General features: G+C 51.0%; 2 protein-coding genes across 6 annotated transcripts in view; both read right to left on the bottom strand.

The window, feature by feature from the left end:
* lypd6 (LY6/PLAUR domain containing 6) overlaps nt 1–21905 on the bottom strand; it is a 340290-nt gene that overhangs the window by 13199 nt on the left and 305186 nt on the right. For all 5 annotated transcript variants that reach the window (XM_085986694.1, XM_085986699.1, XM_085986696.1 and 2 more), the window contains one exon: nt 195–293. In XM_085986694.1, the coding sequence (XP_085842820.1) occupies nt 195–293 (99 nt within the window). The remainder of the gene's footprint in view (nt 1–194; nt 294–21905) is intronic.
* LOC147120580 (uncharacterized) lies at nt 14176–15633 on the bottom strand. Its single transcript, XM_085983666.1, has 2 exons — nt 15399–15633; nt 14176–15239 (listed from the first exon to the last, which is right to left on the bottom strand). Exons 1-2 carry the CDS (start codon nt 15460–15462, stop codon nt 14176–14178), a joined length of 1128 nt encoding a protein of 375 aa, XP_085839792.1. The 5' UTR covers nt 15463–15633.

Raw genomic sequence — 21905 nt, 5'->3', positions numbered from 1 at the left:
GCGCTATATAAATACAAGTTGTTGTTGTTGTTAATGGAACCCAACTCCACGCTGGTAAGAAAGTTGATAGGGACTGCATTGCAGGGGAGTGTCTAGCGTGTGTATCATGGTTAAATGAGTGCAGCAGCAAAATACACTGGCCCACGTCGAGGTGGTGCACTTAACGATAGCATTATTCCGCAGTCTGGACATACCTCTTGGGCAGTAGATGTCTGGAGCCCAGCGGTTGCACTCGTAATTATCTGCTGCATTTTCACATGTAAAACACTTGAACCCACCGGGATAGGGTGTCGCTGAAAAAAGAACAGACATATACGTTTGGCTAGAAAGTTCTCGTCATGGTATTTGGCAACTGATGCATTAGCGATAAAGAGCAGCAAAATATAGCAGGAGAATGTTGTAAACAGAGTGGTACAAAGGTGCGCACAGGCTCAGCTGTCAATATTTTCCTCCTCAGAGTGGACTGATATCTGATTTTGCAGAATTAAAGTGCCAGTTATGGATTTTTTAATGTCAAATAATGACAGGTTTCAGCGCTGAATGGCCTGAAAGCAGCACTAGTTCATCCCATTGAACTGATTGTAAACGATCCCCGTTAGATGCCCAATGGGAACATTGCTCGAGTGTACTGTCCTTTGGATTCTTCAAACTACAGATTTAAATGTTACATAATGCGGATAAATGTCATTATTCTTTTTGTATGTAGCCATCATTTGAAATGAGACTTTTAAAAACATATTTTAATGTATTCAGTTCTTCAACGTTGCAAAAACTGCCACGGCCAAAGTCTATCATCCAATTCACATCAGTGCTCTCTACAATACTGTATGCGTGTTATTGGTTGCATAATGAGAATATGGAAAACAAACGGTGTCAGCCGTGGCTCAGTGGGTAGCACTCTCGCCTCTGAGTCAGAAGGTTGTAGGTTCAAGTCCCACTCCAGAGATGTGAGCACATAATCTAGACTGAGACTCCAGCGCTGTCTTTAGATATAGTGATAGGGTGAGATGAAGTAAAGTGGGAGGAGGCTTGTGTGAAACATAAACACCGGCATGGACCTGTTGGGCCGAATGGCTAAACTGAGGTGACCCTTCTTTGTTACATGATCCTGGAACAAAATGGTAAATTAATTTGCATGCATCACAACTTTAGAGGAGATCAATCTGATTGGAAATATTCAACCACAATTGATTGAAATTAGACTTAGAAAGTTCCTTTAAAGCTTATGTTTAACGAATAGCAATTATGTGATGCCATATCATGACATGAGCAAACTGATAATCATATGATTATCTATATATTAGTCCATACAACCAGTTCTGATTTCAGGGACTGGCTGATACAGAATGCTGTCCTTTCACACCGGAGACCTGCATTTGATCCTAACCAGAGCTGACAAGATGAAAGTTTCTTTGCTTTGCCAGTTATATAGGTTTTTAATAAGAGTAGTTTTCCCTTGGATGCAAGTCCACAGCACAAAAGTGTCCATAAAATGTCACCAAATGAGTAAATCCTTCAAGAAAATCTTCCCAACATTCATCTTTTCTTAAGGCATAAATCAAAATCAAAGGTGTATTCTCATCGCATTACTCTTGTTTAATGAAAATATATTTAAATGAATTAATATATCATTACCTACATCAGCTCACTATCAAATAATAAACTCCTGCGCAATTTTAATTCTTTATCACTCCCAGCTTTTCTTCTCATGCCCTCCTGTACGGGGCAGTCCATAAACCAATGGTTTCTAAATGGTAGCAAGGGAAGACCCAGAATAGTTTGATCACGTTCGGACTAGTCAGGTAGATAAACAAAGCATTTGAATCGCCTCTGTGTCAACTGGACATTATTTAAGGATCCCGGAGCACAATGTATTGGCTATCACACTGCATGCTCCCAATAACAGCAGAAGTAAAATTACATTGGCAAGGACAATTTATCCTTTACTGCTTTAAAATACAGTGTTGTTTATCATTAACAATGTTAACTCATCCACCATCGCTGCAGCTGTGAGCTCCCGTTACTATATCCCAAATCATGTTTGCACAATTCCAATAACAATATAATTTGCCATCCTCCCAGCACTAGGGATTCCAAATTGGTTTTTTTAGTTGTAAATTTTAAATTGCCATGATCAAATATGCTGTTCTAAATTGTAACTGAATGATTAACAAAATGTTTTAATTTAGTCTTTCTAATATGAAAGATTTTTTTTTTTACCAAGAGAAACAACAACTTGCATTAATATAGCGCCTTCAACATATTAAACTGTTCCAAAGCGCTTCACAGAAGGGTAATCAGAAAAAAAAATTGACACCGTGCCAAAGAAAGACATAGAAATATAGAAGATAGGAGCAGGAGTAGGCCATTCGGCCCCTCGAGCCTGCTCCACCATTTAATGAGATCATGGCTGATCATCCAAACTCAGTACCCTGTCCCTGCCTTCTCCCCATATCCCTTGATCCCTTTAGCCTTAAGAAATATATCTAACTCCTTCTTGAATATATTTAATGAATTGGCCTCAACTGCCTTGTGTGGTAGAGAATTCCACAGGTTCACCACTCTCTGGGTGAAGAAATTCCTCCTCATTTCAGTCTTAAATGGCTTACCCCTTATCCTTAGACTGTGACCCCTGGTTCCGGACTCCCCCGCCATCGGGAACATCCTTCCTGCATCTAGTCTGTCTAGTCCTGTTAGAATTTTATAAGTTTCAATGAGATCCCCTCTCATTCTTCTAAACTCTAGCGAATATAAGCCTAATCGACCCTAGCGAATATAAGCCTAATCGACCCTATCTCTCCTCATACGTCGTCATTCCTGCCATCCCAGGTATCAGTCTGATCAGACATTCAGACAGTGTAGAAATGTCAAACTGGAGGAATTCGAAGCAACTTGTAGAACACAGAAATAATTGTGTGTATACCACTTAGAAATGTCAATTCAAAACGAGTGTGATCCTATATACAGAATACCGATTTGACGGATCCTATCATCTGAGCAAAGTTGCTTACTCATTTCCAGCACAGTTATTATTAACAGTGTCCCATAGTGAAAGACGAACTAAGATTCCTTTGACAAAAGAATTCAGCCTATTTCTGGTGAATTATTACAGGATACAGATGTAGATTTAACTAAGATCACTCTGCCATTGTAATTTTAGCTCTCTATCCTCAACATTAAAGCATTCTAAAAATTTCAGCAATTATTTAATTAGTTTGTGGGTGTGATTTTGTTGATTTCTCCAAACATCTAATTTTTTCTACAAACTTTGCTCATTAAAAGTTTTTTGCTACAGACTTGTTGCAAATAATTTTGCAAAAATAATTTCTAAATTATTAAATCATTGTGACGAAACTGAGTGTGATCACTAATTTATGAAGCAGCTGTTTTAAAATGAATAATCACAGCGGTAGTCAGCATTTCACATGCACAGTGACCCAAACAATGGAACAAACTGCTGGCTTATTTACAAAAGTCTCGCATATAATGTACTAGCTGAAGTGCCCGGCGGTGCCGAGGGTCTTTTGAGGGCATGTTGTTGTTGGAAGAGAGAGAGAGAGAGCGACTGGGGGGGGGGGGGGAAAGAGAGAGAGCGACTGGGGGGGGGAAAGAGAGAGAGCGACTGGGGGGGGAAGAGAGAGCGCGACTGGTGGGGAAGAGAGAGAGCGACTGGGGGGGGAAGAGAGAGCGCGACTGGTGGGGAAGAGAGAGAGCGACTGGTGGGGAAGAGAGAGAGCGACTGGGGGGGGGAAGAGAGAGAGCGACTGGGGGGGGGAAGAGAGAGAGCGACTGGGGGGAAGAGAGAGAGCGACTGGGGGGGAAGAGAGAGAGCGACTGGGGGGGAAGAGAGAGAGCGACTGGGGGGGAAGAGAGAGAGCGACTGGGGGGGAAGAGAGAGAGCGACTGGGGGGGGAAGAGAGAGAGCGACTGGGGGGGAAGAGAGAGAGCGACTGGGGGAAGAGAGAGAGCGACTGGGGGGAAGAGAGAGAGCGACTGGGGGGAAGAGAGAGAGCGACTGGGGGGAAGAGAGAGAGCGACTGGGGTGAAGAGAGAGCGCGACTGGGGGGAAGAGAGAGAGCGACTGGGGGGAAGAGAGAGCGCGACTGGGGGGAAGAGAGAGAGCGACTGGGGGGGAAGAGAGAGAGCGACTGGGGGGAAGAGAGAGAGCGACTGGGGGGAAGAGAGAGAGCGACTGGGGGGAAGAGAGAGAGCGACTGGGGGGAAGAGAGAGAGCGACTGGGGGGAAGAGAGAGAGCGACTGGGGGGAAGAGAGAGAGCGACTGGGGGGAAGAGAGAGAGCGACTGGGGGGAAGAGAGAGAGCGACTGGGGGAAGAGAGAGAGCGACTGGGGGGAAGAGAGAGAGCGACTGGGGGGAAGAGAGAGAGCGACTGGGGGGAAGAGAGAGAGCGACTGGGGGGAAGAGAGAGAGCGCGACTGGGGGGAAGAGAGAGAGCGCGACTGGGGGGAAGAGGAGAGAGCGCGACTGGGGGGAAGAGAGAGAGCGACTGGGGGGGAGAGAGCGACTGGGGGGGAAGAGAGAGAGCGACTGGGGGGGAAGAGAGAGAGCGACTGGGGGGGAAGAGAGAGAGCGACTGGGGGGGAAGAGAGAGAGCGACTGGGGGGAAGAGAGAGAGCGACTGGGGGGAAGAGAGAGAGCGACTGGGGGGAAGAGAGAGAGCGACTGGGGGGAAGAGAGAGAGCGACTGGGGGGAAGAGAGAGAGCGACTGGGGGGAAGAGAGAGAGCGACTGGGGGGAAGAGAGAGAGCGACTGGGGGGAAGAGAGAGAGCGACTGGGGGAAGAGAGAGAGCGACTGGGGGGAAGAGAGAGAGCGACTGGGGGGAAGAGAGAGAGCGACTGGGGGGAAGAGAGAGAGCGACTGGGGGAAGAGAGCGACTGGGGGGGAAGAGAGAGAGAGCGACTGGGGGGAAGAGAGAGAGCGACTGGGGGGAAGAGAGAGAGCGACTGGGGGGAAGAGAGAGAGCGACTGGGGGGAAGAGAGAGAGCGACTGGGGGGAAGAGAGAGAGCGACTGGGGGGAAGAGAGAGAGCGACTGGGGGGAAGAGAGAGAGCGACTGGGGGGAAGAGAGAGAGCGACTGGGGGGAAGAGAGAGAGCGACTGGGGGAAGAGAGAGAGCGACTGGGGGGAAGAGAGAGAGCGACTGGGGGAAGAGAAGAGAGCGACTGGGGGGAAGAGAGAGAGCGACTGGGGGGAAGAGAGAGAGCGACTGGGGGGAAGAGAGAGAGCGACTGGGGGGAAGAGAGAGAGCGACTGGGGGGGAAGAGAGAGAGCGACTGGGGGGAAGAGAGAGAGCGACTGGGGGGAAGAGAGAGAGCGACTGGGGGGAAGAGAGAGAGCGACTGGGGGGAAGAGAGAGAGCGACTGGGGGAAGAGAGAGAGCGACTGGGGGGAAGAGAGAGAGCGACGGGGGAAGAGAGAGAGCGACTGGGGGGAAGAGAGAGAGCGACTGGGGGGAAGAGAGAGAGCGACTGGGGGGAAGAGAGAGAGCGACTGGGGGGAAGAGAGAGAGCGACTGGGGGGAAGAGAGAGAGCGACTGGGGGGGAAGAGAGAGAGCGACTGGGGGGGAAGAGAGAGAGCGACTGGGGGGAAGAGAGAGAGCGACTGGGGGGAAGAGAGAGAGCGACTGGGGGGAAGAGAGAGAGCGACTGGGGGGAAGAGAGAGAGCGACTGGGGGGAAGAGAGAGAGCGACTGGGGGGGAAGAGAGAGAGCGACTGGGGGGAAGAGAGAGAGCGACTGGGGGGGAAGAGAGAGAGCGACTGGGGGGAAGAGAGAGAGCGACGGGGGGAAGAGAGAGAGCGACTGGGGGGAAGAGAGAGAGCGACTGGGGGAAGAGAGAGATTGACTGGGGGGAAGAGAGAGAGTGACTGGGGGGGAAGAGAGAGCGACTGGGGAAGGGGGGGAGGAGAGGGGGAGGAAAGGGGGAGGAAGGGGAAGGAGGGGAGGAAGGGGAGGAGGGGAGGAAGGGGGAGGGAGGGAGGGGAGGAAATGGGGAGGGGAGGAAAGGGGGAGGGGAGGAAAGGGGGAGGGGGGAGGAAAGGGGGAGGGGGGAGGAAAGGGGGAGGGGGGAAGGAAGAGGAAAGGGGGAGGGGAGGAAATGGGGAGGGGGAGGAAAGGGGGAGGGGGCGGGGAGGAAAAGGGAAGGGGAGAGGAGAGGGGGAGGGGGAGGGGGGAGGAAAAGGGGGAGGGGGGAAAAGGGGAGGGGGAGGAAAGGGGAGGGGGGAAGGAAAGGGGGAGGGGGAGGGGAAGGGGGAGGGGAAGGGGGGGTAGAATGGGGCGGGGGGGAAGAAGGGGGAGGCGGGGGGGAAGGGGAGAAGAAGGGGGAGGGGGGAAGAAGGGGGAGGGGGGAAGAAGGGGGGAGCGGGGTAGGGGAGGGGGAAGAGGGAGGGGAAGAAGGGGGAGGGGGGAAGAAGGGGGGAGGGAAGAAGGGGGAGGGGAAGAAGGGGGAGGGGGAAGAAGGGGGGGGGAAGAAGGGGGGGGAAGGGGGGAGGGGAAGAAGGGGGAGGGGAAGAAGGAGGAGGGGAAGAAGGGGGAGGGGAAGAAGGGGGAGGGGAAGAAGGGGGGAGGGGGGAAGAAGGGGGAGGGGGAAGAAGGGGGAGGGGGAAGCAGGGGAGGGGGGAAGCAGGGGAGGGGGGAAGCAGGGGTAGGGGGAAGAAGGGGGAGGGGAAGAAGGGGGAGGGGGAAGAAGGGGGAGGGGAGGGGGAAGAAGGGGGAGGGGGGAAGAAGGGGAGGGGGGAAGAAGGGGAGGGGGGAAGAAGGGGGAGGGGGAGGGGGGAAAGAGTGGGAAGAAGGGGAGGGGGGAAGAAGGGGGAGGGGGAGGGGGGAAAGAGGGGGGAGGGGGGAAAGAGGGGGGAGGGGGGGGAAAGAGGGGGGAGGGGGGAGAAGGGGGATGGGGGGAGAAGGGGGAGGGGGGAAGAAGGGGGAGGGGGGAAGGGGGGGGAGGGGGGGAGGGGGGAGGGGGGGAGGGAGAAGAAGGGGGGGAGGGGTAAGCAGGGAGAAGGGAGTGGGAGAGGGGGGAAGAAGGGGAGGGGGGGAGGAGGGGGAGAAGAAGGGGGAGAGGGGGAAGGAGGGGGGGGGGGGAGTCCCCGAGCCCCGCCCCCCGTCCTCCCGAGGCCTGATCTCACGAGGCTCGATCTCCGATCTCCCGAGCCCCGCCCCCCCCCCGATCTCCCGAGGCTCGCCCCCCCCCCGATCTCCCGAGGCCCGCCCCCCCGATCTCCCGAGGCCCGCCCCCCCCGATCTCCCGAGCCCCGCTCTGCCGAACCCCGATCTCCCGAGCCCCGCCCCCCCGCCCGAGCCGGCTTCAAGAGCAGAGAGAGAGACGCCGCCGCGCAACCTACCGCGTGAGGCCCGGCCGGACTCAAGTCGCGCGTGCTGACTCCTGCCCCACCCGCCTTTACTAAGATGGCGGCGGTGGCAACGCTCGGCTCAGGCCCGCCCCCTCCAGCCTTCACAAAGATGGCGGCGATCGTGAGCCGCTTGTTGAGCGTGACGGGAGGTGCCTAGCTCGGGCGTGGCTGGGTAACAGAGGCCCAGGCTTACAGGCCTGGAAAAACGGTGAAAGGTAGGAAAATTCTAGATGTTAGAGAAAAGATTTACAAATTAATTAACTTTTTTTTAAAAACAATGTGTTTTCAAAGCAACTTTTCTTTGGCTGGAAATGTGGATTTGAAAAGAAACACGCAGAAAGTGGGAAAAAGAAATGAACAGTTTGGAATCAAGATGGCGGCCACTCACCTCGGTTCAGAATGATAAGGCCCGCCCACACACGCACCGATTGGTCAACCGTCAGGTCACTGAACTGTAGGATTGGTCAATCATCACGTCACTGTAGGATGGCCCGCCCGCACACACAATGAACCCGCCCCCACTCGATGCAAATGAGCGGAAAATGAGCGGATAATGAGCGGAATTTTGAACGTTTTTTGGATACCGTCGGCACAATTTTTGTCCGACCGTCGGCACAATTTTTGTCTGAGCAAAAAGTAAATATGCCTACAAGAGTCCCCTAATGATGAGCTTTCTTTTGATATAACATATGTGTAGGTACGCTCTATAACTTTTGATTGTATAGCCGGACAGAGAGACAGACAGAGAGACAGACAGAGAGACAGACAGAGAGACAGACAGACATATCCTTTTATATATATAGATGTTGCACTTTAAATCTGGTGTATCACATTTAATGATGAGCTTTAATAACGAGGATCTATTCAGTTAACCATTCTAATGCGCTCAATTATTCAATTGTTCCCACTGCCAAATCAGGATTATTATTGGACCAAGTTGATTGCCACAAAACCAACCAATCAATTTGGTTCAATAATTGTTCAAAGTGGTTTTGGCAAACATTTTGCTTTCTGCCCCATTGCACTATATACTCTTAATAAATACATTTGTAATAAATATATAAAAAGTACATTTTAAAAAAAAATACTGAACTTGCCCCGAAATGTATCCATTGTGCATTAGAACTCCCAGTACAAGCTTCACCTCCACACAAGCTTAACCCACTCTTCAGGGACCATAGGCTTCAGTTCTACTCCATTTCCTGAGCTAGCAGTTTACGAACAAAAGACTTGCATTTCTATAGCGCCTTTCATGACCACTGGACATCCCAAAGTGCTTTAGAACCAATGAAGTACTTTTTGAAGTGTAGTCATCCACTAAAGTGTAGTCACCCACTAACAGCAATGTGATAATGACCTGATAATCTGTTTGAGTGATGTTGATTGAAGGATAAATATTGGCCAGGACACCAGGGATAACTCCCATGCTCTTCTATCGAAATAGTGCCATGGGATCTTTTACGTCCACCTGAAGCCTCAGTTTAAAGTCTCATCCAAAAGGTGACACCTCCAACAGTGCAGCACTCCCTCAGCACTGCACTGGAGTGTCAGCCTGGATTTTTGTGCTCAAGTTTCTGGAGTGGGGCTTGAACCCACAACCTTCCGACGAGGGTGCTACCAACTGAGCCAAAGCTGACACCAACGCAGTACTGTTACTGTTCAAGGTTAGCAATTCTCCAGTGGGAATTGGGGCCCAGTGGGATTACGGGCTGTGTCAGAATCACACCAGGGGTCCAAAGGAATTATGGTCATGTTGGGAGGCCAGCAGGTTGGAGCCAAGTTGGGAGGTTAGTCGGGGGAGTCCAGGAGGGAACACCATATCTGTTCCCAAAGTATTTACACTGTGTTTGTTCTGGGGATAGGGGCAGCGCCAGCACTGAACTAGTGTAAAATATCTGATCATGATTACAACTGTACTGCTGAGATTTAAAAGCCTTTTATCGGCAATCCTTTGTCCCGTGCAAATACCAGACTTGTGATATACTGTATGCTTGTTGCATAGTAACAGGAGGTACAAACTTTAAACTAAGCATTAAAAGCAACTATATCCATTGTCTTATCAATGTGCGTCACGCTCCTCAGGGCACTGTGTTCAGTAAGTCATAACAAAGGCCCCAGGGCAGGAGGACAGTTTGAGTGACAGCTGAGAAATAGTGTAAATCAGACAAAAAATAATTGACCATTTTAAACCTTTAAAACATTATGGTTTTAATAAAGAACCCAAGCAGTGGTCAGTAGATATCTAGATCAGAGATTAAAATGGAAGCATGCCTTTGCCTCTGATCAAGCCTGTTTTAAAATTTATCAACAAGCAATGGCAAATTATAATCTAATTCAAATGCCTGGCATGACATTGGCCTTTCTGAAATGATTAAAATCTTAATGTTGTTTATTTGTATGTAATTGTCCCACCAAAACACATGGGCCTAGAAATTCAGTGGGCTGCGCCACCAGTTAGCGCCCAAAGAGGGCACTCAGTGGCTTTAGCGCCACTGGCCACACCTCCCGCGATATTTAGCGGGGTGCTAATGGCGGTGTTAGCCTGTAGCATTGCGCCGCCACCGATGACGTCATCGGTGTGCGCAGCGCCCCGCTCCCGCCCCGATGACCATATTTGGTCGCGCCCGCCTCTTTAACGCCGGTCGCAAATCGCGACCGGTTCACAGGGCCTACCTGTGGCGGTAGTGGCGCTAGTTAAGGTGGAGGTGCGGGGCGGCCGCTTTTTCGGCGGCCGCCTGCCAGCACCTCCGTCCCCGGCCTCCTAAACCCCCCCCCCCGCGGCATTGCCGGCTGTTTCCCGAGAGCCCGGCACTTCTCCTTGGTGCCGGACTCATTTGCCGGCACTCGCGAGCGGGGATCGCGCTGTTGCAGGCACCTCCCCCTTAACAGTGGGAGGAAGGCCTGCAGTACCGCAGCGTGCCGTGCCGCAGCGTGTGGCGCTGCGGCCCTTAGCGCGCCGATATTCAGGGTGAGCGCCCCAAGTGGGGCGCGGGGAGCCTCGAGTAGCGGCCCGCTTCCGTTTGGGGCGCAGAAACTGAATATCGGGATGGCGCAAGTGGCTCCGCTCGCAGCGGTAATTCCGGCGCCCAGGCGAGCTTGGCGCCCCAAACGGCGCCCAACTGAATTTTTAGCCCATGATGTCATAGTTAATGGTTATTTGGTACTGTATTTGTTTTGCTGTGACATCCCATCTGTAACAGCGTGATTAACCCAATTAATATTAATGATTCCCGGGGGGTTGCTCTAGCACCATTAATCTCTTACCTAACTCCAACAGCAAGCAACAGGTATTCAGTATGATATCACTGCTTCTGGTAACTTAGAAAGTAAACAAGCTCACTCTCCTGCAAAAGGGATCTTTTCAATATTAGAGCTTCACAGTAAGGGCTCAGAGTCAATCTTTAATTGTACGGAGTTAGCTCAACTCTGCCGAGACTGTGGTGGGCAGACTGTAGTTAGTTCTCAGTAACCCTGGACTACAGTGGTGGGTGGGGTGGAAACAGAGTCAGCTCAGTGATGTTCTCCACAGTCAAATAACCTGCCTTGATGTCCTTCCTAAAGTGTGGTGCCCAGAATTGTCCACAATACTCCAACTGAAGCCTAAGCAATGATTTGTAAAGTTTTAGCATGACTTCCTTATTTTTGTATTCAATGCCCCTATTAAAGAGCCAAGCATCCCATACGCTTTCTTAACCGCCTTATCAACTTGCCCTGCCACCTTCAATTTTTTTGCCTCGCGGCCCCTGGTTCCTAATTCCACACGAGGACCTGCAAACCAAGGCGTCCAACACTCCTCGCCGCTTCACACACAAAAAAAAGAAAACTACTTTGTGCTGAAAGAGCGAACAGTCAATCAGGTGTAAGTGGGTCCCTGACTAGGGGTTAATTATCGGAGCTGAAAGTTGACTGACCAGTTGTAACTAGCGTTGTGAATATGCACCCCCAGATCCCTCTGCTCTTGCACCCCTCTCAAAATAGTACCGTTTGAATTATACTGCCTCTCCATGTTGTTCCTCCCAAAGTACATCAATTTACACTTATCCGCATTAAATTGCATTTGCCATCTGTCTGCCCATTTCACCAGCCTGTCTATGTCCTCCAGAAGTCTGCTACTATCCTGCTCACTATTTACTACATTACCAAATTTTGAATCATCCACAAAATTCAAAATTGTATTCCCTATACCCAAGTCCAGGTCATTTACATATAACAAGAAAAGCAATGGTCCAAATACCGACCATTGCATATATTTGAATAAAAGCTAAAAGTTACTGTTTTGTTTAGTGGTCTTTCAATTCACATATGCCTACAAAGTGTCATATAATTTTTAAATTTTTTAAACTTGGTTTACACAGCAATCTAAAGTGTATTTCATGTGTGCAATCTAAAGTTCTGCACAGGATAATCAAAGTAGAAATGACAGCATCTCTGTCTTATAGTAGGCTTTGGAAGGATTGGCTGTGTATGGGAAAGTATGATCCAAATAGTATAGTGTGAAAGCAAGAACCATGTTACTCAACACCTGTCACTGTAGTAAGTAAACTATAAGCTGGTTGATCCCTTTGTCTCTCATGGTGTGTGACAGCTGTAGGTCCAAGGAGAAGCTAATACAGCAGTGGTATGACCGTGAGAAGTAAAGCAGCCGATGCCAAAAGTTAAGCAGTGGCCCACCTAGTTAAAGTGTTCATAATGGGAAGTCCCTGGCCTTCTCTCAGGAAGCAAAACTGTTTCATTGCAGTAGGTGTTGTAACCTGTAAATAACACTCAATATCTCAGCACTTCCACCACTCAATGGCCTAGAAATTCAGTTGGACGCGCCAGCCGTTAGCGCCTTAGGGGGAGTAGATCTCGAGCGCTAGGCGCTTATCGCCCGGGCGCAGCGCGATCTGCGCCTCTCCCCAACTTCAGGACACATTTAGCGCCGGCGCAAACTCTTAGCGTGCGCCCTGCTGCGCGCGCAGATCATGACGTCATTTAATAGTGCAACGCCCTTTGTGCGCCCCAAACCGGAACTTCACTCGCGCCGGCCCATTGTGCACCGGGCGTCCCGAGCGACTGTGAAGTGGAACGGTACACAGGCCAGCCGGGCCGGGGGGAGCGCTAATTAAAGGGCACTTACCCAGCAGTATAAAGGCCAGCCATTTTGCAGCATTCACTCTTGTGCAACGGTTTTTTGGACAGAGACCAAGGAGGAGAGTTTACTGGTTTGGACCAACACTTGGACAGGTATTTTTGGCTCAGGCCAGAGCTTACCAATTATCTTAGCCTTCATTCAGAGCTCAGTGTTTGCCAGCATATAATGGGGGCTGCATTGGGTGGCAACGCTGAATTTCAGCTTTATGCCAGAAGGGCTTACAGACGCCGTGAGAGAGTGGCAGCCCTGGCTAGACGCAGAGGGGGCAACAGGCGTCGCCAACTGAGGCCTTACCCACGCAGGGTATACCGCCAGCAGACCTCCTATCTGACCATGTCTGCCGCGATGTGTGTTAGGAGGCTGCGATTCCGAAGGGAGGTGGTTACAGACATCTGCCGGCTGCTTCAGAGAGATCTGCAGCCACAGCTGATGCGCAGGACGTCTCTGTCGGTGGCAGTGAAGGTGACGGTGGCTCTCAACTTCTATGCCTCCGGCTCCTTCCAATCCGCTACTGGGGACATCGCTAACATCTCCCAGTTCGCCGTGCATTGCTGCATCCGCCAGGTGACCGAAGCCCTTTTCAGAAGGAGACATCAATTCATCTCCTTCCCCATGACCCTGGACAAGCAGCAGCAGCGTGCAGTGGGGTTTGCAAGAATAGCGGGCTTCCCCATGGTGCAGGGCGCCATTGACTGCACGCATGTGGCTTTGCGGGCACCTCTTGAGCATGCCGAGGATTACCGCAACCGGAAGGGCTACCATTCCCTCAATGTACAGCTGGTGTGTGACCACAGGCAGCGCATCCTAGCTGTCAATGCCCGCTTTCCAGGCAGCAGCCACGATGCCTTTATCCTGCGACAGACAACTGTGGCTGACATGTTCCAGGCACAGCCTCCCCCAAGAGGATGGCTTATCGGGGACAAAGGCTATCCTTTGTGTACCTGGCTCACGACCCCGCTCCGCGCGCCCACGACCCCTGCTGAAGAGGCATACAACGAGAGCCATCAAGCGACGAGGAGCCTCATAGAACAAACAATCGGCGTGCTCAAGCAACGGTTCCGCTGTCTCGATCGCTCCGGGGGAGCCCTCCAGTATTCGCAGGATCGAGTCTCCCAATTCGTCGTCGTTTGCTGCACAACCTGGCTATCCGCAGGACTCAGGCACTGCCACCTCACGTTGGACCACCACCTCAGGAGGAGGAGCAGGAGGAGCATGAGGACGACGAGTACCAGCCCAGGAGGGACGCACAAGGTCCAAGGGCCGCCCGTCGTCGGCTTATTGAACATCACTTCTAGGCCCCCTGTCAGGGAATGGCTTGTGCCAATGATAGAACATGATTGCAGCCGCTCCGCAAGCCCTCAGCCGGTTAAGGCAACAAACACTTCAAAGATCAAACATGGACAATGTGAATAAATAAAATGCTTTATTGTACAAACTCTGGGCCCTTCCCACATGAAAACCAAAAACAGAGGAAACCCCCAAAAAACACTCAAACACATTACTCGCTCCCACAACCTGGGGAGGATTAACAAAATAGGGCAACTAAAATGGCCGTCATTCTCGGCCTTCGTCCAAAACAAACATCACATCATCGGCCTTCAAAAAACAAACATCCAATTCTCGGCCTCAAGAAACAAACACAAATGGCCACACATTCGACTATTTGGCCCGCTAGGGCGATGCCTTGGCCATCTTTGGGTGGCCCCTGCCCGCCCTGCTGCTCCGCCTCAAAGTAAGGCCATTGGCTGCTGCAAGGCTGGGGGCAGGCTCCTGAGGGGCACATGTCGTGACGGCAGATGCCCTTGGGGGTCGGCCTAGTCGAGGTCTGGGCGTCGAGCGGCCGGCTGTTGACTGCTGCAGCTGTGGCTGGCCAGCATCAGTCGCTGCAGCACCTCCTGGCAGCTCCACTGGGGGAGTGGCAGTGGCGGCTGGAGGAATGGCGGCAAGCTGGCGGATGGCAGGCGCTCGCTGGTCGCCTGAGACACTGGCACTCACCCGGGCCAGCACTGCAGCATGCGCACCAATCTGCCGAGGGACAGACCGATGTGCTGCTGCAGCGCGCCGGGTGCCCTGGCGATGCCTGGCTGACACAGCGAGTGTGGCAGCAGTGAGTGCCCGTGTTGACCTGTTCACTGCCCGCAGCAGAGCAGCCAGTGACTGGACGGCACCACTAATCACCTGGCCAGTCGCTGAAAGATCTGCCCGGTATTCCGCCCGACTGGTGGCCTCTAAGGGCCCGAACTCGGACACACTCCGAGAGAGGGAATCGATGGACTCAGGCAACCGTGCCACTGCCGCCATGAGCTCCGTGTGCCGGCGCTCCGAGTCCGCGGACAAGTCTTCGAGGCGTTCCATCTCCTCGGCGAAGAGCTTCTCCTGACTGGAGGCCGGACTCTCCCTCTGGGGAGAAGGCCACCGAGCTGGCCGACCCTTCCTGCGTTGCTGGAGGCCGCTGGGCCCAGCAATTGGACTCCCCTCCGACGCATCCCCCCTCTGGGGAGAAGGCCGCCGAGCTTCCACCCCCCTCCCGCCTTTCTGCAGCACGCAGGTCCCAGGAGCTCCCCTCCCCTTCGACACTTCCGCCACGCTGCCCTCCAGGGAAGATGTGTCCCCTACATTGGCCTGGGTGGCCGCGGCTGAGGGTTCCCTTGATGGGCCGCCTTCCTCTTGCTCCTCCTCCTGCTCCTCCTCGGAGGGTCTGTCACTGGCAAGTTGAGGGACCTCCTCTTGACCATCTGAAAGCAGGAAGGCACAAGAGTAGCTTTAGAGTGAGGAGAGGGCGTCAGTGCGGGATGCATGAGTGGTGGCATTCAGCGCATTGGTCGGACAGTGGCAAAGGATGTAGATCTGATGCGCAAGTGGGACGAGAGAGGTGCAAAAGGTGATGTCCTTACCATTGCTTCCCAGAACAGGGTTGGCATCTCCACATGCAACGGGCCCAATCACCCGGCCACCCATGAGGTGCTCCACGCGATGTTGCAGGTCGGTGAGTGGCTGGATATGGGGTCGGCCTCCCCCGGTCGCAGTCCGGCTCTTGCGATTATTCGCCAGCTTGGCCTGCAAGAGAAAGGACGGCCTCTAAGTACAGTGTGTTGCCGTGATCTTGTGTGCACTGCCTCCCATGGTGGAATAGCCTGGCCAGTGTGTCGCCATGATCTGGTGTGCACTGCCTCCCATGGTGGAATAGCCTGGCCAGTGTGTCGCCATGATCTGCTGTGCACTGCCTCCCATGGTGGAATAGCCTGGCCAGTGTGTCGCCATGATCTGCTGTGCACTGCCTCCCATGGTGGAATAGCCTGGCCAGTGTGTCGCCATGATCTGGTGTGCACTGCCTCCCATGGTGGAATAGCCTGGCCAGTGTGTCGCCATGATCTGGTGTGCACTACCTCCCATGGTGGAATAGCTTGGCCAGTGTGTTCAGTGCAGAATGTGCAATTGATGCTCATGCCTGTGCCATAGCTGCTGGATGAAGGCTGGCCATTAGAGCTTTCAGGTCCCTTTGCCCATAATGTGAGGTGCACATGCAAGGATGAGGAGGTCATTGGAAAGGGTACTCACCCTGACAATGCGTGTGAGGTCATTTATCTTTTTGCGGCATTGGGCACCGGTCCTGGGGATGTCGCTGTTGGCTGACAGCTTGCTGGCGACATGCCTCCAGGCTCTCCTGTAGACGCGGACCGTCGCCTTCTTGCCATTGTCCGGGTACAAAACATGGCGCCTCTTCTCCACAGCAGCAAGCAGCACACTCAGATCACGCTCTGAGAAGCGCTGCGCACGTTCACGGGCCTTCTCCATGTCTTCAGGCGCTATTTGGGTCCAGCAGCAGTGTTCAGGCCTAGCTGGAGGGCTCCACTATCCAGGGCGTGGCAGCAGACACAGTCGACCCTTCCCCCTTAAGAGCTGGCCGGCGCCAGGGTGTCTGCTGTCAGTCACGAGATGGCCGCACCTGCGCTGTGCCCGGCCTCGGCGCTATCGATCACCACCTCCGGCTTAGCGCCCAAAGAGAGGCGTCCAACAGCAGTTTTAGCGCTCGCCCGAACTAGTAGGGCGAAGCTAATGAATATCGGAGAAGTGGCCTAGATTTGGCGGTGGCCGCAAACTTTAGCGGACACCCCACTTTAGCGCCCCAAAAGTGGCGTCAATGAATTTCTAGCCTAATGTCTTTGGTAAATTATATTACCAAATAAAATTTACAAGGTTGACGCTCCAAGATCTATGAATGTTGAAGACTGTGAACCACTTAAGCTAATATATGAACACATGGAAGGTGGTGGGGGAATAATGTGACCCCCCTCCCCCTTGCAGTACCACCGGTACTGACATTATTCAGGTGCCTCGTACGCCAGTGCTACAATGAGCTGATCTCACCCGATAATGCAAGGTCAGCTCATTTGAAGACAGTATGTTTCTGGTGTTTGAGGCACGTTGCACCTGCCATCGGATTATTGGACCCAAGGAGTATTTCTGTGTTCCCAGTATTCTAGGAATACAATTTAAAAGAAACTTGTGTGAGTTTCCCTGCATGGTGTTCTACTGAGCCAAACGGAGCAGAAAGGTCCCCAGTTTGATCCCTGGTCTGTTTTGACTTACCTTGCCAATCTGACAGTGAGGGGAAGAGTGAGGGGAGATATAGACCAGTGTTCCCGATTCTAACCGTTAGACCCTGTTGGAATCTGCACATGTATGGACACTGGGCAAAGACCAGACCAGAGTAGGCTTATTCCCCCACCACCTCCCTTTGAAATGAGGCTTGATAACCTAAAGGGGATCGATTACCTTCAAAAAAATGCCCTGCTGGCTCCATTGGCATCAGGAGATTTTTAAAATGTACCTTTTTGTTGCTGGATGATTGGACAGCACCGCTGATGCCCGCTTACTAAGGCAATGCGCCCACCCCAAGAGATCTGGGCCTTTTCACTTGGGCGGACTTACTGCCTGTTCCATCGTGCTTCTGCTAGCCCAGGAGCTAAGTGCTTATCAGGGGGTTAGAGGTCAGGATAATTTGGAGAGTGGCTCCTTATCTCTGCTCTCTTTTAGTGGGCTATAAAGTCTATATAACCATGAAACTGGGATTTGCCCTCGCTGAAAAATGCTGGGAAAGCATGTCACGGTGTTGGCACAAAGCAGGCTAAATTAAATGGAGAATGATCCAGCCAAAGTTGATTAAACATCTAAGGGCAGCTGTTGTTCTCCATGACGTTTCTCGGTATGTTACTCAAAGCACAAGAACAGACAATTCTGAGATGGTGTTGTACAGACACTCATTATAGTAGCAAGTTCCTGTATCACACACACACACACAATCTTATGAATTCAGAATGAGTGCAGCCGACCTAAAGTGTAAGAGAAATAGGGTCAACAATCAATATTATATTTCATGTTCATCAGAATTTCATTTAAGTGGCAACTTGAAGTCAATAGAAATGAAAATTGGAAGAGAGGTATAACGGGCGACTGACTGATTCGATACTGTCCGTTTTACACTATTGCACAAAGTCAAAATTAATCTCACTATGTCTTCTATTGCATCTGCAGATGTTCCTGTCTTTGAAGTGAGGGAGGGACTCCTGGTGACTGAGAACAAGGAAGCCCCATTCGATTGTGCTGCCAACATTAGAGAGGGAGGTGACAGAGGCAGCGAGAATTTTGGTGGCCATTTTGAGGGGCGGGATTGCAGCGGTAAACCACACCACCAGATTGTACTCATTTTTGTGTCTCAGAAACGGGCCATTTTCCAGGCCACGATATCTGGTTTATACCAGTGAATCTTATAAGAACCAGGATTTTACTAGGGGGAACTAAAACAGAGTTTGTGGCTGTTAATATAGAGAGTACGCTATGCCATTGTATACAAGGGTGTCCTGTCATAAGTACCTCAATACAATGCAGGACTGCAGTCTATCTGACCAGTCCCCAAAATGTCCTTGAATGTCTTTGTAGAATGTATTACTGCAGTAAGGTGTTCCAAATGACCAAAGAAAGGATTAACAAATAGAGTGATATGAACTGATTTCCCCATGGCAATTTAAATGTAAGTAATTCAGCTCCTAAACACAGCCACTGCAGGAGACTTATTATCCAAGGCATTATGTTATTCATAATGCTGGAAGGTATGAAGAAGCTACATCCATTGTATTCTGTTGAATGGTGTTTCAGTATCTCGAGACAAGTTCCAATCACATTTTTCTTAAAGGAAAATTGTGTTCTGATTAATTGTTTGGCAAGCTTTTTCATTTGTTTGCCAACATGACACTATAAAATAGATGGTGTTGGAACAGATCATGGTGTCACTTGCATGTGATCTCATTTTGACAATGATGATGCGTGGTTCTTCTTCTCAGAGATAAAAATGTTCGCCAAATGTTTTTTTCATTCAGACAGCACCCCTTTAAAAGGCATTTTGCATTGGTTTATTTAATGCAGTATTAAACAAAGATACTAAATGGATTTCACTTTGGAGCAATGAACACCTGCCCATGAAATCTAAAGAGACATTGCATTTTAGTGGCAGCTATGGCTCAGTGGGTAGCACCCTTGCCTCTGAGTCACAAAGGTTGTGGGTTCAAGTCCCACTCCAGAGACTTGAGTACAAAAATCTAGACCGACACTCCAGTGCAGTGCTGAGGGAGTGCTGCACTGTCAGAGGTGCCGTCTTTCAGATGAGACATTAAACCGAGGCCCCGTCTGCACTCTCAGGTGGACGTAGAAGATCCCGTGGCGTTATTTCGAAGGCGAGCTGGGGAGTTATCCCCGGTGTCCTGGCCTCAATCAACATCACTAAAACAGATTATCTAATCATTAACACATTGCTGTTTGTGGGAGCTTGCTGTGCGCAAATTGGCTGCTGCGATTCCTGCAGTACAGCAGAGACTCCACTCCAAAACATACTTCATTGGCTGTAAATCGCTTTGGGACGTCCGGTGGCGCTATATAAATGCAAGTCTTTCTTCATCGCAAATGCAAGTCCTCTCAGCATCGTGAATGCTCCACAACCCATCCATCCGCAGCTCCAGCGCCTCAATACGGCCCGTTAGTAGCTGCAGCTGGATGCATTTCCGGCACACGTGGTCATCAGGGACACTGGCAGCGTCCCTGAATTCCCACATAGAGCAAGAGGAGCATAACACGAGGCTGGGCTCTCCTGGCATGACTTACCCCTTTAATTCATTTAAATTAATTCAATACCACCAGTTAAAGATATACTCTAGGGCGCTTATTTACCAACTGTCCCCACTGCACCACAGAGACCTAAGAAAATATAAACCGCAGAATTTAAGCTTGTAATAAAAGAGATACTCACCAACCAATCACTTACCTGCTTCCTGGTGACGTCACACTTGGATTACTTTTTACCTCTCTCCTCTGCTGTTGAATTGGTCTCGCCTCACCTCGCAGCTGCCGCCGGTTTGAAACTGCCGCCACTTTTAAGCTCTGCCAGTCACTGCCCCCTCACAGGTCCGATGCTCTGATCGGGCCTCACCTCGCAGCTGCCGCCGGTTTGAAACTGCCGCCGCTTTTAAGCTCTGCCGGTCACTGCCCCCTCACAGGTCCGATGCTCTGATCGGGCCTCACCTCGGATTACACGTTTGATGAGTTGGTCACGCCGCAGGGTAGGGCTGCACAGGCAGGAGGGAAATGGGTGACCACCAGGTGGAGCAGTAGAAGCAGGCAGGTAGTGCAGGAGACCCCTGTGGCCATCCCCCTTTTAAACAGGTATACCAATTTGGATACTGTTGAGGGGGATGACTCACCAGAGGAAGGCAGCAGCAGCCAACTTCCTGGCGCCGGGGGTGTTGCTGCTGCTCAGGAAGGGAGGAAAAAGAGTGGGAGAGCAATAGTGGTAGGGGATTCTATCGTAAGGGGAACAGATAGACGGTTCTGTGGCTGTAGACGTGACTCCAGGATGGTTTGTTGCCTCCCTGGTGCCAGGGTCAAGGATGTCACTGAACGGCTGCAGGGCATTCTGAAGGGGGAGGGGGAACAGGCAGAGGTCGTGGTTCACATTGGGACCAATGACATAGGTAGGAAGACGGATAAGGTCCTGCAACAAGAATTTAGGGAGCTAGGTAGCAGATTAAAGAGCAGGACCTCAAAGGTAGTAATCTCTGGATTACTCCCGGTGCCACATGCTGGTGAGTATAGGAATAGGAGGATAGAGCAGATGAATGCGTGGCTAAAGAGTTGGTGCAGGAAGGAGGGCCTTAGTTTCCTGGATCACTGGGCCTGCTTCTGGGAAAGGTGGGACTTGTACAAGTCGGACGGGTTGCACCTGAACCAGAGCGGGATAAATATCCTTGCGGGGAGGTTTGCTAGCACTGTTCGGGGGGGTTTAAACTAAAATGGCAGGGGGTTGGGAACCTGAACAGGGAGACACAAGAAAGGAAAACAGGGATAAAAGCAAAAGATAGGAAGGAGAAAAACAAAAGTGGCAGTCAGAGAAATCAACGGTTTAAATCAAACGTGGCCACAGTAAATAATAATTCTAATAGGTCTAAGAGCGTTAAAAAAACAAGCCTGAAGGCTTTGTGTCTTAATGCGAGGAGCATTTGTAATAAGGTGGATGAATTGGCTGCGCAAATAGAAGTAAACAAATACGATTTGGTTGGGATTACAGAAACGTGGCTCAAGGATGGCCAGGACTGGGAACTCAACATCCAGGGGTATTCGATATTCAGGAAAGATAGGCAAAAAGGAAAGGGAGGTGTGGTAGCATTACTGGTTAAAGAAGGGATTAATACAATTGTAATGAAGGATATTAGCTCTGATGATGTGGAATCTGTATGGGTAGAATTGAGAAATACTAAGGGGAAAAAAACATTAGTGGGAGTGGTATATAGACCTCCAAACAGTAAGGTGGAGGTTGGGGATGGCATTAAAAGGGAAATTAAAGAAGCGTGCAATAAGGGCACAGCAGTCATCATGGGTGACTTTAACCTACATATAGATTGGGCCAACCAAATTAGTAACAATACTGTGGAGGAGGAATTCCTGGAGTGTTTACAGGATGGTTTCCTGGACCAATATGTCGAGGAACCAACCAGAGATCAGGCCATCTTAGACTTGGTATTATGCAACGAGAAAGGATTAATTAGCAATCTTGTTGTACGAGGCCCCTTGGGTCAGAGCGATCATAATATGATCGAATTCTTCATTAAGATGGAGAATGAAGTAGTTGACTCAGAGACAAGGGTCCTCAATTTAAATAAAGGAAACTACGATGGTCTGAGGAGCGAGTTGGGCAGGATTGAGTGGGGAATGGCGCTCAAAGGGTTGACGGTGGATAGGCAATGGTGAACATTCAAAGACCGAATGGATGAGCTACAGAATTTGTTCATCCCAGTTTGACGCAAAAATAAAACAAAAAAGGTGACTCAACCGTGGCTAACAAGGGAAATTAGGGA

The sequence above is a fragment of the Somniosus microcephalus genome, chromosome 4 (genome assembly GCF_052327205.1).
Source record: "Somniosus microcephalus isolate GS21.2 chromosome 4, FLI_Smic_1.0, whole genome shotgun sequence".
Lineage (NCBI taxonomy): Eukaryota > Metazoa > Chordata > Chondrichthyes > Squaliformes > Somniosidae > Somniosus > Somniosus microcephalus.
This window is presented reverse-complemented; position numbering and strand designations above follow the sequence as displayed.